Source organism: Protobothrops mucrosquamatus, unplaced genomic scaffold (assembly GCF_001527695.2).
Source record: "Protobothrops mucrosquamatus isolate PMUCROS unplaced genomic scaffold, P.Mucros_1.0 scaffold48, whole genome shotgun sequence".
NCBI classification, from domain to species: domain Eukaryota; kingdom Metazoa; phylum Chordata; class Lepidosauria; order Squamata; family Viperidae; genus Protobothrops; species Protobothrops mucrosquamatus.
In genome coordinates, this window is record NW_015386430.1 from 242,036 (window position 1) to 260,467 (window position 18,432).

The window sequence follows — 18,432 nt, forward strand, 5'->3', positions numbered from 1 at the left end:
GTTGTCCTGGAATGTTTATCTTCCCTTTAGTCTGTTCTTCTTCTTGCTCCTCAGATTTCTTCTGGTTTATATAGAAAGTCTTTTCCATTTCCAGTGTTATCAATCCCTTTTGTGGGTTTTCCATTAACTGTGTTTGTTGGTCCATTGAATCCTCTATCATAATGTTTGATTGTTCCACTTCTTCTATTGTGTTCTGTGTAGTTGATTCTTTAATTGTAGTCAAAGTTAGGGTTTGAATATCTAGGCTGACATCTTGTTCTTTTCTATAGCATCTTATTTAGTCAGAAGCTGTAAAAATAGTTTCATGAATTGCTTTCAACATAGAAAGAATCCATTCCTGATCTTCATCCATATTCTCTTAGTAGTGTATTAAATTAAAAGCTTTACAATCAGGGGATGAAAATAATTTTATCAGGGTATAGAACACAGCTGAGCTTCTCACAGCTGATATCTGCCAAGGTTAAAGGAGTCTTATCTATAGTCTGGGCTTCAAGCCAAGTCTCTTTTAGACAATAACAGGTTATAGTGTCAGATTTAGCCACAAGATGTCACCAATGCCGTTTAAGGTTTTTTAAGTCCAAAATTTTTATAATTCTTTTCCAATTTTACTTCTTTTTGTAACTAAAAACCCAAATCTTCAATAGGGATAAGAAATCTTTTGGTCCCCAAATTTTAGAAACATATAAATCCAGTTAAAATAAGGTTATTCTTTCAACATTTTAAACTCCCCTGGATAGTCAGTCGCCGCTGCTCTTAGAGGATGGGATAGGATTTCCCTTCCCTCTCTCCACAGGGGGGGAAATACTTTGGGCAGCTTATACAGGTAAAAAAGATAATTAGGATTGAAGAGAGGTTCAGATCTCATCCAGTCTCATCCGCGCTGCTTTAGAAATGCCTGGTAGTAAGTTTGACTTCAGCTGTCTGCAGCCTAGTGACAGGCCATATTTCTATGGCCAGTCTTTCATCCGTCGGTTTGGAGGGCTACCCCGGATCAAACAGAAGGGCTACCACCCTCCTGCGATCAAATGGGGATCCCCTCCTTGCCCCTACAAGGTGACTTTCGACCCTTTCCAGGGTCTGCCAGCAGTGCAAAATCAAACACAGAAGATGGAGCTCGCCTTCCAGCCTCCACGGTGGCTGCGATGGCAAACCAGAAGTCTCATTCATTCCATTTCTATAGCTGCCAGTCTTAGTCAATAATTCTGAGTGGCTTACAATTAATTAAATATATTTATACATATATACATGTATACATATACATAAGCACACCACACACACACACACACACACACACACACACATATATATGGTTAATGATATCTGTAAAATAATATATATATATTATTAAAAACATAGTAAAATATTAAAAATATCCAGATTAAATAATATATAGGGGCAAGATGCTTGGCTACTTAGCAATGCAGCCTGGAAATGGGGTCCTTAACAGGCACAGGAGCCACTTTTTTAGGACCTTATGAAAGCCTAACAGGGTTGAAGACATTCTAATCACTGAAGGGGGGGGGTCCATACAGGATATTTATAGAGTAGGGCCACTGTGGAAAAGCTCATCTTTTGGTCCCTGTCAGCTGGCACTCTGGCTGCATGCTCATTGTACTTGATCTGGTTGAACAGGTTGCCTTTGGAAAAAGGCAATCTGTCAAGTACCATGGTCCCAAGCCATATCGGGCTTTAACTACCAGCACATTGAATTGCACCAAGAACACAGTAGTAACCAATGTAGTTCATTCAGGGATGGTGTTGTGTGTACCATGTATCTGGAACCATTTATTATCCACACAGCCACATTCTACACTATCTAAAGTTTCTGAGTGGTCTTCAAAAGTAGCCCCATGTAGAGCATGTTACAATACTCAAGTCTAACCTATAGGTTACAAGGGCAGGGCTTCTCAGTCCAAGTTTGGGTGCAACTGACATATGACTCAAAAGTGTGCAAACACTCTCCTAGCCACAGGTACAGCTGCTTTTTGAACAGGAGCTGCAATCCAAGAGAACCCCCAGATTGTGCACCATTTCTGTCTGGAGCAGTGAAACCCCATGAATGGAAGAACCTATCTCCAGGTGGTCCAAATATCCAGATCAACTCCATCTTGCTAAGATTGAGCATGTTTCGCCCCATCCAGCCCCAGGCACTGGCTTAGCATAGAGATACAAAGCTGGGTGTTATCTGTGTACTGGTGGTATCATGCCCCAAACTGACAAATCACCTCACCCAGAGGCCTCATGTTAAATAGAAGGGGAGAAAGAATTGAACCCCTGAGATACCCAATAAAGCAAAAGGGTCTCTCCTCTGTCAACACTGACTGGAACTGTCGCCAGAGAAAGGAAAAGAGCACAGTACAGTGTTGCCCACCCCCAATTTCCAGAACAAACCAAGAATTAGGATGGGTGGCACTGTATTGTGCTGGCTCTCCTCCTTTCTCCAGAGCTGTGTTGACAGAGAGGGAGAGCGCCAGCTCGTGGTCTTCCTTTGTTGCCATGGAAAGTGTGATAGATGATTAAAAATCAAGTACATACATATTATAAGTCGGTTTTTAGGCTTTGCCCTGTGCTAACATGGAATATGGCATTATTGCCAAGGACCGAGCATTTATAGAACTTAAGGAAGAGATCGAATGAGCCTTCTGAGACAGAGATATCCACCTCAGATTCCCAGAAAAGTGCCATTGTCTGGTGACAACTGATACTTGGTAAAAATTGATATTCATACATGAGCATTATCAGTTCCAGAAAAATAGTTAAGCTTCTGAAAACAGAATTGTTGAATGTTGACAGTAATTCATATGTCAGGTTATATGAATAGTGAGGAAAAATATATAACAGAACAGAATATTTGAATACAAAATATTTTTACATTCTTTACATTTTTCCCATACTTTTCTCTTCAGTTAAAGAATAAGTGGACTATTTAAAAAGTGAAGTTTTTAATACCAATAATAGAATCAAAGCTCATGGTTTTCAACCCTTTCTCTTTAAAAAATTTCACAGATTGAAATAGGAGTATAGGACATTGGTGGTTTAACCCTTAGGAAGGGCACCTTAGTAGGAATGCAAGTTACAAATTTTTGCAGGCAAAGACAAAATGAAGTGAAAATATAATATTAGTACAACTGGTGGTGTTCTTTGGCAGGTAGGCTCTTGATCCTAAAATATATTTTTCTCTCTGATTACAGTATTTACATATTCAGTAAACGGTATGTTGGATTTTGGAGAAGAACCAAAGAAAATTAACTCTGCACTACAGGTGAATTTTTAATATGAATATATACATTAATAAATACAATATACATATATATGTTAATAAATGATAATTTGCAGAATAAGATTTCTGCTCCCCAAATATTATTTTTTTAAAATAAAACTTGGAATTGAACATGCATATATTGTTTCTATAGCTCCATTCCCAGACGTCTGAATCACAGGATTATAGGAAGGTAAATTATAATAATTATAATTATAATTATTCAGCTGAATATAGCTGCCTGCTAACAATTTCTAGTTCTGTGAAGCTTTCAGGTAAATAGGTTTACAATTTCATTGCAAAACTTTTTCATTAATTTGGGATGAGAGATGGGGGGAATTGGCCAGAGCAAGGCCAAAATGTATATCCCAATCATTTTATCTTAAAGCTTACCATTTAACCAGCCAAGTTAGTGGCAAAACCTTTGTCATTTTTATTGCAGTCTTACAATGGAGGAAGTTGAAGCCTCCTGCTTTTGTAAAGATGGGTTTCTCTGCATCTGTTCATTATTTTAATATCTACTATTAGACTGCAATCAGTGAGAACAAATTTTCAACAATCCAAAGATCTCTTTATCTTTTATATTTGGCATTTGTCAAACGCAGCATTCATTACAACTTAAATGATTTACTTGGACTTTCTTTACTTGGACTTTTATAATAAAATATATAGATAATAGTTCCACATTCAATTCAAGATATAGCCAAGATATAGCCAAATCTATGAACTGAATGGTTTAAAACATTTGCATTATGTAGAAATGGGGAAGGATTTTTGTTCAGCATACAGTTTTCAATAAACTGTCTAATTTTCTCTTTTTGTACTAGTATGCAGAAAAATTGTTCCATTTTTTTACTGCCCAGATCTGTACATATATATTTCTTTGCTGGTAAATGCATGTATTAAGGAAAAGTATTCAGAAAAATACATATTTTAAAAAATGTATATTATATTTTGACACAGGTCTGAAAATAAATATGAATTTTCATTTTTAAATCACTATTTATGCAGAGAACTAATATGGACAGAAATAGACATAAATACATATTTGATGTGGAATGGTTCCAGTTCCCAATGATTGAATGAGAACAACCATAAAAAGCCTTTTCTCCCTCTCTTAATATACTGAGATCTAGAAAGCTTGAGAGAAAATAGAAATTGATTTGTGTATAAAGCCAGTTCTGATACTGGAAAAAAATGTCTAAATTCTGTATGTAATCAAAAGCAATTTCTTTCCAAATTCTCCATTTATCTTCCTAGATCAGTCTTTTGTACATGTCTTGTTTACTGGATTTGGGATTGTATCAGTTCAGTAGATAATACAAATCTGTTGTACTATCTATAATATTAGCTTCTCAAACAGAGTTTGCTAGAGTTGTTATTCGTTGCTAAATATCCCTTCTCCAGCTTTTTAAATTTTATTTCAAAATAAGTTTAGACCCTGTCAGATAAATGAATTTCACCATTTATGTTCTACTCTGACTTAAGAACAAAGAATAAAATCAGACCAAAATGGAGCCATTGGTCATGGGTACTCAACAAACCAAATATATTTCAAAATACCATCTCAATGTCTAAGGAAAAGCAACTATGGTTTCCAATATGATGTTTTTGCAAGACTAGTAGTAATCTATTTTCCTCTTCTTTGCTCCTTCTCTTCTATAATCAAGGGATCTCTTAATAAAGATACAGTTCAGATGAATACCTATGTTGCCTTGTACAAATTTGTACCACAGGAGCATGAAGATTTGGAAATGAGGTAATGCTAGTATATCCTGTATATTTCATCTATGCATATTTTATTTGCTTAATATACATATTTATACATTACATTGTCCACATTATCCAAGCTTTAAAAAACATTTGAACTGGGGGCACTGAAGGCTGCATTTAGTTGTGATTTGCTTGTTTTGCTACTTTTATTGAAATCAAAACCAATAGTTTTTAATCCCATCAGCATTGGGATTAAATCACCTAAACATTACAGATAATTTTGTACAATTCTACAGTGTAGTCTGATGGATGAATATATGATAGAATGTACCTGTGCTTTTGCATATTAATAGAGACATATAAACTAATTTCAATATTTCTGTTTTTTTAATCATAGACCAGGAGATAGAATTACACTACTGGAGGATTCAAATGAAGATTGGTGGAAGGTACAATCAAAATAGCTTCAATAGTGTTGAAAATGGAAAAAGTGAATATTGTATTATACTTTTTTGGTCAATACATGAGTATAAATCCATTTGTAACCCAATACTCTATTGTAGAACTATATTTTTTCTAGCATAGTTCTTTGGTTAGCTACTCTTTTTCATAATGAGAAAATAAAGAAACGTTCCTTCTGTTTCAAACTAAAATCCAAGAGATAAAGCAGGGGAATGCAAACAAACCGTCAAATTATCTGGTTATCTACATTAGAAATTGTCATCAATTATAGAACCAACCAAGTGCTCTCCAACTATATTGGATTATAGCTTCCACTACCTTCAACCAGCATGCAAACCACTTGCTGAATATTGATGAAGGGAATTGTAATCTGTCATACTTGGAGAGCCAATGTTGGGGAAGATGGGTTAGACGCAGGGCTTTTCAACCAGTGGTACGGGTACCACCTGTGGTACATTGGCACCTGGTAGGTGGTACGCGACCATCCTAGAAAAGTGGTAGCGGGGGAGGGGAATGAGCTGAACCGGTGGCAGCACCGCACAAGCCTGAGCGAGAGATGGCTGGAGCTGCAGGGCTGTCAGGGCTCAGCAGAAACGTCAGGATCAGCACTTCTTCGGGACTGTCAGGGCTCAGAGGAAGCACCAGGATCAGCGCCAGGCTCCAGCTGGAGCTCGGCGCTGATCCTGGCGCTTCTGATGAGCCCAGAAGAAGCACCAATCAGCTGGAATGTTGCAGCATCTCCAGGGTCTTGTGATTTACACTCAGATGCTTGGCAACTGATTCATATTTATGATGGTCACAGTGTCCCAGGGTCATGTGAAGTGACCAAAACCTGCTGCAACCACTCAGCAGATGGGGGGAATAAAAACCAAACACCCCCCACCGCTTCCAATCCTCAACAGAAATGCTCACAACAATGAAAACCTCGGACAGGAGGAAGAGCGCTGCCAAGTGGGCAGGCAGGTGTCTTGCTCGGCTGTGGCTTGGGGGGCACTTTTTTAGTGCCATTGAAACTTCAAACAGTCACTAAGCGAACTGTTGTAAGTCAAGGACTACCTGTACTTTATCACTTTTTTCCTTTTTTTTTTTTTTTTTTTGGTCATCAGATTTTTGACACCTTGCTAGGCGACTGGTGGTACTTAGATATTGCCATATCCTAAAAGTGGTACAATGGGTGAAAAGGGTGAAAAGCCATGGGTTAGAGCATCTGGCCAAGGCTAGAATGATTAAATTTCAAATTCCTCTGAATTTTGATGAAACTCAGTGGGTGATTGTAGACTCTGTGGGAACTGTTTTACAAAGCTAGCTATCTCAGTAGCTGAAGGGAAAGCAGAACAAATCACCTTGAGGAAGTGACTGAAAAATAACATATACAAAATACAAACTTTAATACTATGTAATGATTGTCTTGTCACCATGTCTGTTCACAGGGAAAAATAGAAGATCGAACTGGTTTTTTTCCTGCTAATTTTGTTCAAAGATTACAAGATGAAAAAGTTTTCAAATGTATCAGAACATTTATTGGATGCAAGGAACAAGGACAGATAACTCTAAAAGAAAACCAAGTAAGTAAACTTAGAACTGTTTCCTCTATTTTAACATTTTAAGGGCCCAACTTAACCATCCCATGAAATTCCATGGTTCATGACTCCCCCACCCAAATTATGAAGATTGGAAATTCAAACCCATGGATAAAATAGTTAACACAATTAATACAAAGCTGATCAGGAAAGGGCAAAGGTTGCTCATGCTTACTGAAAAAGAGATTATTAATACATGTCCCAATGCATATAGGAGAATTTGTTTGCTATTTTTATAAACATACAAATATATTTAAATCAAGGGATTACTATGGAATCATGCTGATATCCGAATTAATAGAAATACGTTGTGAAATGTAAAATTCTTATCTGCAACAGTGGGATGAAAAAAGTACATTAGTTTTTATTTATTCCAATAATCAAGCTAAAGCAACTTTGTTGGACAATGCTATTAGAGAACATAGCAATGGATAGTCATAGTCATTTGCAATGGAAACAAGTGGGCAATGTCCACCAATTATACAGTATATTTCTTTGTGACAGTACAAAATAGCTATGAAAGAGCAGGGCTAAAATTCAGTGGCAAATTGAGCATACAGAAAATGAAGAGTGAAAAAAATCTGCCTTACACCAGATTACGCCTTTGGTCATTTAGTTTAATCATAGATACATACATGTTGTTGTTGTTGTTAATTGCGAAGTCATGTCCGACCCATCGGGACCCCATGGACAACGTTTCTCCAGGTCTTCCTGTCCTCTACCATCTTCTGGAGTCCATTTAAGTTCACGTCTACTGCTTCAGTGACACCATCCAGCCACCTCATTCTCTGTCGTCCCCTTCTTCTATTGCCCTCAATCTGTCCCATCATTAGGCCCTTCTCCAGTGAGTCCTTCCTTCTCATTAGGTGGCCAAAGAATTTGAGTTTCAACTTCAAGAGCAGTCAGGGTTGATCTCTTCTAGGACTGACCGGTTTGAATGCCTTGCAGTCCAAGGGATTCGCAGGAGTCTTCTCCAGCACCATAGTTCAAAGGCCTCAATTCTTTGTCGCTCAGCCTTTCTTATGGTCCAACTTTCACATCCATACATTGCAACTGGGAAAACCATGGCCTTGACTATAAACACTTTTGTTGGCAGGGTGATGTCTCTGCTTTTTAGTATGCTGTCTAGATTTACCATAGCTTTCCTCCCCAGGAGCAAGCGTCTTTTAATTTCTTGGCTGCAGTCCCCATCTGAGGTGATCTTGGAGCCCAGGAAAATAAAATCTGTCACTACCTCCATTTCTTCCCCATCTATTTGCCAGGAATTGAGAGGACCAGATGCCATGATTTTGGTTTTCTTAATGTTGAATTTCAAGCCAACTTTTGCACTCTCCTTCTTCACCCGCATCAAGAGGCTCTTTAGTTCCTCTTCACTTTCTGCCATTAGAGTAGCATCATCTGCATATCTTAGGTTGTTGATATTTCTCCTGGCAATCTTAAATCCAACTTTTGATTCATCTAGCTTGCCTTTCTCATGATGTGCTCTGCATATAAGTTAAATAGGCAGGGTGACAGTATACAGCCTTGCCGGACTCCTTTCCCAATTTTGAACCAATCAGTGGTTCTGTGTCCAGTTCTCACTGTTGCTTCTTGACCCACATATAGGTTTCTCAAGAGACAAAATTCTACCAGACCATGAGGGTAGAGAAATTCTTGAACGGTGAATTTGTTGTGATCCACACAATCAAAGGCTTTAGCATAGTCAATGAAGCAGAAGTAGATGTTTTTCTGGAACTCCCTAGCTTTCTCCATGATCCAGCGTATGTTGGCAATTTGATCTCTAGTTCCTCTGCCTCTTCGAAATCCTGCCTGTAGTTCTGGTAGTTCTCGATCCACATATTGCTGGAGTCTAGCTTGTAGGATTTTAAGCATAACTTTACTAGCATGTGAAATGAGTGCAATGGTGCAATAGTTTGAACAGTCTTTGGCATTGCCTTTCTTTGGAATTGGAATGTAAACTGACTTTTTCCAATCCTGTGGCCACTGTTGAGTTTTCCAAATTTGCTGGCAAATTGAGTGTAGTACTTTTACTGCATCGTCTTTTAAGATTTTGAATAGCTCAACTGGAATACTGTCACCTCCACTAGCTTTGTTGTTGCTCAGATTTCCTAAGGCCCATTTCACTTCACATTCTAGGATGTCTGGCTCGAGGTCAGTGACCACCCCATTGTGGTTATCTGGGATGTTAAGCTCATTCTTGTATAGTTTTTCTGTGTAGTTTTGCCACCTCTTCTTAATCTCTTCTACCTCTGTTAGGTCCCTGCCATTTTGGTCCTTTATCATGCCCATCTTTGCATGAAACGTTCCCTTCATATCTCCAATTTTCTTGAAGAGATCTCTGGTCCTCCCTATTCTGTTGTTTTCTTCTATTTTTTTGCACTGTTCATTTAAAAAGGTATTCTTATCTCTTCTAGCTATTCTCTGGAATTCTGCATTCAATTGAATGTATCTTTCTCTTTCTCCTTTGCCTTTTGCTTTCCTTCTTTCCTCAGCTATTTGCAAAGTTTCCTCAGACAGCCATTTTGCTTTCTTGCATTTCTTTTTCTTTGGGATGGTTTTAGTTGCTACCTCTTGTACAATATTGTGAACCTCTGTCCATAGTTCTTCAGGCACTCTGTCTATCAGATCTAATTCCTTAAATCTATTTGTCACCTCTACTGTATATTCATCAGGAATATGATTTAGTTCATACCTGAGTGGCCTAGTGCTTTTCCCTACTTTCTTCAATTTAAGCCTAAATTTTGCAATGAGAAGCTCATGATCTGAGCCACAGTCAGTTCCTGGTCTTGTTTTTACTGACTGTATAGAGCTCCTCCATCTTTGGCTGCAGAGCACATAGTCAATCTGATTTCTGTGTTGACCGTCTGGTGATGTCCATGTGTAGAGCCGTCTCTTGAGTTGTTGGAAAAGAGTGTTTGTTATGACCATCGTATTCTCTTGACAAAATTCTATCAGTCTGTGCCCTGCTTCATTTTGTACTCCAAAGCCAAACTTGTCTGTTATTCCGGTTATCTTTTGGCTTCCTACTTTAGCATTCCAATCCCCCATGATGATAAAGACATTGTTTTTTGGTGTTAATTCTATAAGGTGCTGTAGGGCTTCATAGAACCAGTCAATTTCATCCTCTTTAGCACCAGTTATTAGGGCATAGATTTGGACTATTGTGATAGAATGGTTTGCCTTGGATTCAAACTGAGATCATTCTGTCATTTTGGGGATTGTATCCCAGTATTGCTTTTCCTATTCTTTTATTGACTATGAAGGCTACTCCATTTCTTTCTGAGTGATTCTTACCTGCAGTAGTATACCTGATGGTCATCTGAATTAAATTCACCCATTCCTGTCCATTTTAGTTCGCTGATTCCTAAGATGTCAATGTTCAGTCTTGTCATCTCTTGTTTGACTATGTCTAGCTTGCCTTGATTCATGGATCTCACATTCCAGGTTCCTATGGAGAAAAGATCTTTACAGCATCGGACTTTCCTTTCACCACCAGATACATCCACAGCTGAGCATCCTTTCGGCTTTGGCCCAGTTGCTTCATTCTTTCTGGTGCTACTAGTACTAGCCCTCTGCTCTTCCCCAGTAGCATATTGGACACCTTCCGACCTGAGGGGTTCATCTTCCAGCGTCATATCTTTTTGCTTTTTAGTACTGTCCCTGGGGTTTTCATGGCAAAGATACTGGAGTGGGTTGCCATTTCCTTCTCCAGTGGATCACATTTATCAGAACTCTCTGCTATTACCTGTCCATCTTGAGTGGCCCTGCATGGCATAGCTCATAGCTTCATTGAGTTATGCAATCCCCTTCGCCACGACAAGGCAGTAATCCATACATACATACACCATCATTTTAGCCATTGTCTATCTCCACTGCAGGGTGAAGGCCTCTTCCACGCGTTTCCAATCTATACAGTTCTGAACTTTCTTTTGCCAATTGGATCTGCTTACACACACACACACACACACACACACACACACACACACTTTGATTAAGATGCTGTCTGACTCCAAAATGATTCTGGGCAGCCCACAACATAGCAAACAAAATAGTAGCACAATGTAGAACAGATAAGTTGGATCCTGCTGCTCAATATAAAACACATACCAAAAAATACATCCAAGAAGAGTTTCTATCCACCCTAATCCAGGCCTGGGAGAACAGCCTAGTCTTCAGGGCCCTCTGGAATGTCAGTAGGGTGGGAGCCTCACAGATTTCAGGAAGAATCTGACTCCAGAGGGCAAGCATCTCAGCATAGAAATATTGATGTTGCTGCCTGACCTTCTGACTCCCCACAATCCATTTGCACTTTATGTTCCCTCCCAGGCCAAAGCACCATTCACCAATTACCTCGCTCACCCTACACAGCATAATCCTGTGTGCATCTAAATTTCCAATATGAAGTTACATTCCTTTTTCTTGATAAGGATGCTTTAAAAATTAGTAGTCCTATCTCAGGCCTACATTTTGACATATTCATATTAATGAGAGTTTGCATATACTGGATAAGGCATGAATATACAAATATGCTTGTCATGGGAACTAAAGAAGTTTTTACGCATCATGTTTTATCAACAGCAGCACTGTATAATGTTATTCAGAAGGGCAGAGGTATTTTTAGTGCCCTTACGTATGCCAAGTCTCTTGCCCAGACAGTGAGGCAATTTGTGTTTATATGGCTTTGTACCTTTCTTCCTTCAAGTTGCTTATAACGCTTGTGAAGAAGCCGAGATTCAAGCGAAATGAAAATAGTACATGTTATTTTTCTGGTCTGAGAGGGAATTAGGAAGCAGTTAACATATAACTCCCCTTGAAAATGTTATTACAATTAAAGGATACATAGCTTATCCAAATAATGTAGCCACAAACAGAGATCCATATTGGGCTGGATTTTTACAATAGAATACTAGGCAAGAGAAAATACCAGGTGCAAAGGATGGGAAGTCTAGAAAATAGTTCAGAAAAAAGCCATTTTCTCTGAAAGACTGACAGGGTTAAGATAGCTGGTCAGCCACTCACAAATTGCAGTTGTATAATGTAATGTTTGTATATCTACTTAATCCTGGTAATTAGAAGGCTGGTCTCAATAAATACCCAGATTTGTAAAATTCTATTCCTCTAATTACTTTAGTTCTCCCTTTCCCTAGACTGTGCTGCCTCATCGTAGCAGTGGGGGATCCACTACTTATCCTGGAAGGGATGAGTGGGGATGTTGGAAATATATGCCAAGAGTGCATAACCTCAACTGTGCAGTAAAATAAGCAGGCTTCTATATTTGACTGCAGAAGTATAAGAAGACAGTATAAAATTATTGACAATATAGTGCCAGATTATAGGCCTCTTAGGTCAGATTGCATTCAACATGCTACTCAGGAAGCTGTACGGATCATCAGGTATTAACATGTTTATAAAATGGGTAGTTTAAACCCTACAGGTTTTTAATTGCTCACGTTGCCATTCAGAAAAAGAAAATCTGAAGCTGCAAAGACAATAATTCCAGTGGAAACATTTGACACAAACTGGTATGCTAAAGGATGCCACTGGGCAGATAGTTACTAATGTAAAGATCAAATGAAGATGAATTTGTACATTAGAAATACTAATACCCAGTGCTTTTTTGTAAAAAAAAAAAAAAAAAAAAAANTTTTTTGTAAAAAAAAAAAAAAAAAAAGTGCCAGAACTCACACACGTCCTACAACCTACCTTGCCTACCCTACAAGATTCCATCCCAAAAAGGTACCGGAACTCCGTTCTGGGCATTCTATGACAAAAAAAGCCCTGCCAATACCCAAGGTAACTTAGAAGATATTCTCCACCTATAATAACCTGTAATGCTAGAATATCAGCACTCTAGTCAATATAAGTCAGAACAATGATACAGTCATAAAGCATGATATCACATGACATGTTGCTTAGCAACATCAATTCTGGCAATCTCTTGCCTTCATTAACTGAATTCCAGCAGATTAGGCAAGAACCCACCTTGATCCAAGCTGTTCCAGTTCAAACTCTCCCATCCCCAAGTCTCAGGTAAATTAAGTGGCTGCCTCCTCTTGAACTCCTCCTATCTCCCCCCAAACCTCTGCCCTTTTAACTGTCCTGCAAAATGGCATTCCTCAGCAATGGCATCTCTGAGGTTGAAGTAGAGGCTCAGGCCTTCAGCAATTTCAGCCAGCTGCCACCATTTCCAGGACTCTACTTCAGCCTCCGTACCACTGGGGCTACCACCACTACCACCACTGAACCCCCATGTTGCAGCCAGTCACCCCAGCACTACCGCCTCAACCCCCATGTTGCAGCCAGTCACCCCAGCACTGCAGTGCAAAGACTCAGAAATCCTCACCTCCCTGTACTTGCGGGCACTGACACATCCAGCTAGTCTTCGACATATTCTCCCATTGCTGACAAGGAGTGTTCAGCCTGGCCAATGCAAAACTGGTGCTGGCCATGCCAGGCCTTCCTCCTGAGACTGAACATGCTAATCACATGATACTTTGGGTGGCTTCTGAAGCCTTAAAATCTCATGAGAAGGTCATACCTGTCTTTCTCCAAATAATGCATGCTATTCTCCAAATCATTGGCAGCCTTCTCACAATACTTTTGGAGACCTTCAAAATTATCACAAGAAGGCTGTGGACGATTTGGAGAAAGGTGAGCACAATCTTCTCATGAGATTTTGAGAAATCTTCGGAAACATTGCAAGGCAACCTGCAATTTGTAGAATGGTCCCTATAGCCTTGAGAAGAAGTCTTTGCATGGCCAGCACCAGCCTGAAGAAGAGGCCAGAGAGCAGCAGCAGCTGGCTGACACTGTTGAAGGCCCAGGGCCTTTGCTTTAGCCCATTGCTGCCAATTCTGTTGGGCAGAATTGACAAAAGGGCAGAGATGAAGCAAAGATGGGTGGTTGGAGGATACTGAAATGTCCCTGCAGTCATAAGTACAGGCAGGCTAACTGAAAACTGATCATGTGAGGAGGCAGTCACTTAATCATGTGACTATGGAGGCACTGCAACATGATAAATGGGGACCGAGAGTATATACCATTTATTTAATGCTGCTGTAACCTTGAATGGTCACTGGATGCTATTCACCAAGGACTACTTAATAGTTATCTCAAACACAATAACAGCAGGAGAGCTGTCACAATCTTAAAAGAAAAATCTGGTCATCAGTAGAGGTACTTCAGATTATTCCTTGATGTGATACTCAGGACCTTAAGGATCTTTTGTCAGATTTCTATTTAAACTGATTTAGATGATATCTTGCCTTTATTGAATGATAGATAAATCTGAACATCCACATCACAGATTTTGCCCACATGCAGACATATTGTTCATAAGGGAGTAATTCATCTGTTCTCATAATTCAATGGGAGCAAACCTATGGCATGCATGCCAGAGGTGGCACGCAGAGCCCTCTTTCTGGGCACGCATGCCGTCGCCCCAGCACAGAGTTTGCCAGAGTAGCTTCCACCTTCACTTTTCCTGTTTCCGGTCTCGCCCTCCTTTAGCAGTAGTGGGGCCTGTGGGGCGATGACGGCTATACGGGGCCTCCATATTTCAGTGAAGGTGACTGAGCTGGAGCCCATGGAGGTGGAAGAGGGTGAGCTGTTTCTTCAGACTGGAGCCCCCGCTACCCCCTTGCCTATGCAATGGCATCAGCAAAGGAACTAGCCTTATCGGTGGGGCACTCACTGCTGATATCCTGCTGCAGCCGTGATGCGTTGCCGAAATTGGCCGCAGCACCAGTGGGGCATCGTGAGAGGCTGCAGCAGGATACCGGGAAGTGGGCACATGGGTCCGATCTCCCTTTCCCCACCAGCTTTGCCTCATGGAAGCGGCACTGGCAGCTGCCCCCCAACCCAGCCTGTTTCCCTGGCTCTGTTACAGGCAGCAGTTCCCTCGAGTGGTGCTCTACACAGCCAGTCAGTGTACCCGCTTTCACTTTTGCTGTTTCCAGTCTTGCCCTCCTTTGGCAGTAGTGGGGCCTGTGGGGCGATGGCAGCTGTACGGGGCCTCCATATTTCTGTGAAGGCGACCGAGCCAGAGCTCACTGAGGGAGCTGCTGCTGCTAATGGAGCTGAGAAAATGGGCTAGGTTGGGGGGGAGCTGCCCATGCTGCTGCCACAAGATGAAGCTAGTGGGGAAAGGGGGATCAGACCCATGCACCCCGCTTCCTGGTATCCTTCCGCAGCCTTGATGCGGCAGCATTGCCAAAATTGGCCGCAACATCAGTGGGGCAGCGTGAGAGGCTGCAGCAGGATACTGGGAAGCGGGTGCATGGGTCCGATCCCCTTTCGCCTCGTGGCAGCAGCACTGGCAGCTCCCCCACCCCACCCAGCCTGTTTCCCTGGCACCGCCCCAGCAGATGGAGATGACGGCGAGGGGCTGGGGGAGTGCACGGGATGATGCAGAGTGGCAGCTGTGAGGGGTGTGTGCACACCAGAGCCCACCTTCAACTGCCACCACCCCCACCAGTGCAAAGATGGGTGGCACAGCTTCGCTTCCAGAGCTGCTGCCGGCCAGGCCTGGCGATACAGGGATCATCGCCATTGCTGCTTCCTGCCCAGCATGCCGCATAATAAAGCTGGCAGAACCACAACCGTCCCTCTCTTTAACCAGCCACCCGCTAACTCACTGAGATCCCATGTGGCTGGATGCATCCCGGCATGGTTGATTTCCCTTCTCCCTGTCCTGTCCCTCTTGGCCTCGCATGGTCTCCTTTTCCTGGGCATGACCCACTGCATTGCCTCCTCAGCTGTTGGCCAGCCGTCCAGCTCAGAGGCGACTTCTCTGAATTGCTGGAGGCAGGTGAGGTGGAGCTGCTTTTTGCCTTCTCCTCAGGATGGCTTCAGCAGATCCCCCCTCACCTACCCACCCACCCTCTTCCCTTTCACTCTGCTTCCCAGCCCTCTTCACAGCTCTGCCCACACAGCCACCGAAGCAGCAGGTGGAGCGTCTCAGCCACTACAGAGCTGGAGAGATTGCCCCACCTACCACTGCCCAGATGGCCTCGCTTCCCAAACCATTTCTTTTCTGACCTTCTTTCTTCATCATGTGCCTCCCCCCTCCCCTACTCCACCTGTTGCTGGAGGACTGGCCTAGTATTTGCAGTGGGCTGCGGAGCCCAGAGTGCGCCGGCCCCCATGTGCTCACTGAGGTCTGTGTGCGGGGGGGCTGCCTCGCCTTGCCTTGCCCCGCAGCAATGGTAGCCCCACCCTGCCTCCTGCCTCACCTCACCCTCCAGAGACCCCTTAGATTTCCCCTAACCCTGTCCGGCCCCCACAGGCATCCCTCCCACAAGCAACATTGAGGTGGTCACACCCATCCAGTCTGCCGTGACCACCGCAGCCATGCCCACCCAGTGGGCCACGCCCACCCAGCAATAAATAAGTGGCTTTTGGGTTGCAGTTTGGGCACGCGATCTCTGAAAGGTTCGCCATCACTGTCATAACTGTTCATAGTGCTCAGGATTTCAGAAGCTAGAAATACTAATCTGAGAAGCTTTGCCCTTGGTACACATACTTTTTTGTTGACACACTGTCACCTCTGGTCACATAGGCTTTTCTGCTACTTGAGCATTATACAACCCAACAAAATAAGTTTGTCAGAGACATCAGTGGAATTAGGATATATGAGCAGTTCTACCTATTCATGTTGCTGTCCATGTAATAGGCATAACAGCAGGATAAAACCAATGAGTGATACCTCTGTCATAGCATTCTTAATTAAATCAATGCAGTTCTTGTTTAACTATTAGTGGACTCCAGAAGGAAATTAATTATGGGATAAAAAGAAAAGGAACACCTTAATAACAAAACTTAACTTCCAGACTAATTTAAATTTCACTCAGAAATTGCATAGTTTTTAGGGCAGGAGTTCTCAGTCCAGCAGTGATCATTTCACAAAGGTCTTCTAGTATATTTTACTGCTACTTTTATTGTAAATTACTTAGAAATGAGACACAGAAAACATAACACATACCTATTTAATAAATAAATATGACTATGTGAATTGGAAATAAATACTTGTGTAAAAATGCCATCTGGATTCAAGTCTGAAGTGAGAATTACGTGGCTAGTGCATGCAAAGCCCACGTAACAGTAAATATTTATTAACTCCTGGTGAGTTATAATATAATATTTAGCTAATGGGTTTCCTTTGGCTTAATGTAGGGGTCCTCAACCGCCGGTCAATGGCCCATTCAGAAATGGGCCACAGAAGTGGGTGAGCATGTGCATGTGCACAGCTCCATTTGCACTTGCGGCGGGTGAGCACACTCACATATGAAGCTCCATTTGTGCTTGTGGTGGCTGTGTGTGCCTGCCGCTTGCATGGAACCATCCCCTCTCCCCTCCCATAGCCAGTTCATCAGACTGGAAAGATTGGAGACCACTGGCTTAATGGATGGCAAATTGGGCAAGTCTGCCTGGAGAAAGAAGCAGCTAATAGAAGGTCTTTAAAAAAACAAACATTCGGACAAAAGAGGATTTAAAGTTTAGAGAACAGGCAAGAGCCAATCAGCTTTATTTTTAAAGAAAGGATGACAAGGGAAAGGAAAAGAATGTCAATTATATTAGCACTTTTCCTAAGTAAGGACAATAAAGCACTAAATAAAATAGTCATCTTTGTAGATAACAAATTTTATAGGGAACAGGTACTATAGCTATTATATCTTCAAATCATTCTTGAGTCCTGGTGACTGCCTGGACAAATCCTGCAGTTTTCTTGGCAGCATTTAATAGTTTACCATTGCCGCCTTCTTTTAGACTGAGAGAAAGGGAGTGGTCCAAAGTCATCCAGCTGGCTCTGTGTCTAATGCAGAACTAGCGCTCAGAGACTTCTGTTTTCTAGACCAGTGCCTTTAGCCGCTCTACCAAACTGGCTGCCATGCAAGATGTAGCTGATGTTATGGGTATAGTTATTTAGATTGCAGTGTATCTCTTATAGGATCTGTCCATAATTTTCATGTATATTAAGTTTACTTACATATATGTGTTTTAATCTATCAGTTCAAAACTAGTTTATTTTAAGAAGCCTTTGAAAACACTTGCTATTGGCATCTCTGAAACTGAGTCAAACAGGGTTGATTTCTCTTTCTTTATCAAAGAATATTGGAAAATTGGATTTATTATTATTTTTAAGTGATTGATTGATTGATTGATAATTTAATTTGTATACCGCCCTACTCCCGTAGGACTCAGGGCGGTTCACAGCATAGTAAAAACAAATAATATACACAAAATACAAAATACAAAAAATAAAATACAGAAATACAAAAAATACAAAAATAAACCCCGATAAAAACCGAATTAAAACCAAATATTACCCGCTGTGATTCCAATTAAAATACTTTTACAATATCCCTACCTAAAATCCTCCCTAGGTCAGGCCCGCTTGCTGAAAAAACCATGTCTTGA

General features: G+C 41.3%; 1 protein-coding gene across 1 annotated transcript in view; it reads left to right on the forward strand.

Annotated features, from left to right (window-relative positions):
* STAC (SH3 and cysteine rich domain) overlaps positions 1 to 18,432 on the forward strand; it is an 81,007-nt gene that overhangs the window by 59,750 nt on the left and 2,825 nt on the right. The window contains exons 7-10 of the mRNA XM_029283290.1: positions 3,192 to 3,262; positions 4,930 to 5,018; positions 5,370 to 5,421; positions 6,865 to 6,999. Of these exons, the coding sequence (XP_029139123.1) occupies positions 3,192 to 3,262; positions 4,930 to 5,018; positions 5,370 to 5,421; positions 6,865 to 6,999 (347 nt within the window). The remainder of the gene's footprint in view (positions 1 to 3,191; positions 3,263 to 4,929; positions 5,019 to 5,369; positions 5,422 to 6,864; positions 7,000 to 18,432) is intronic.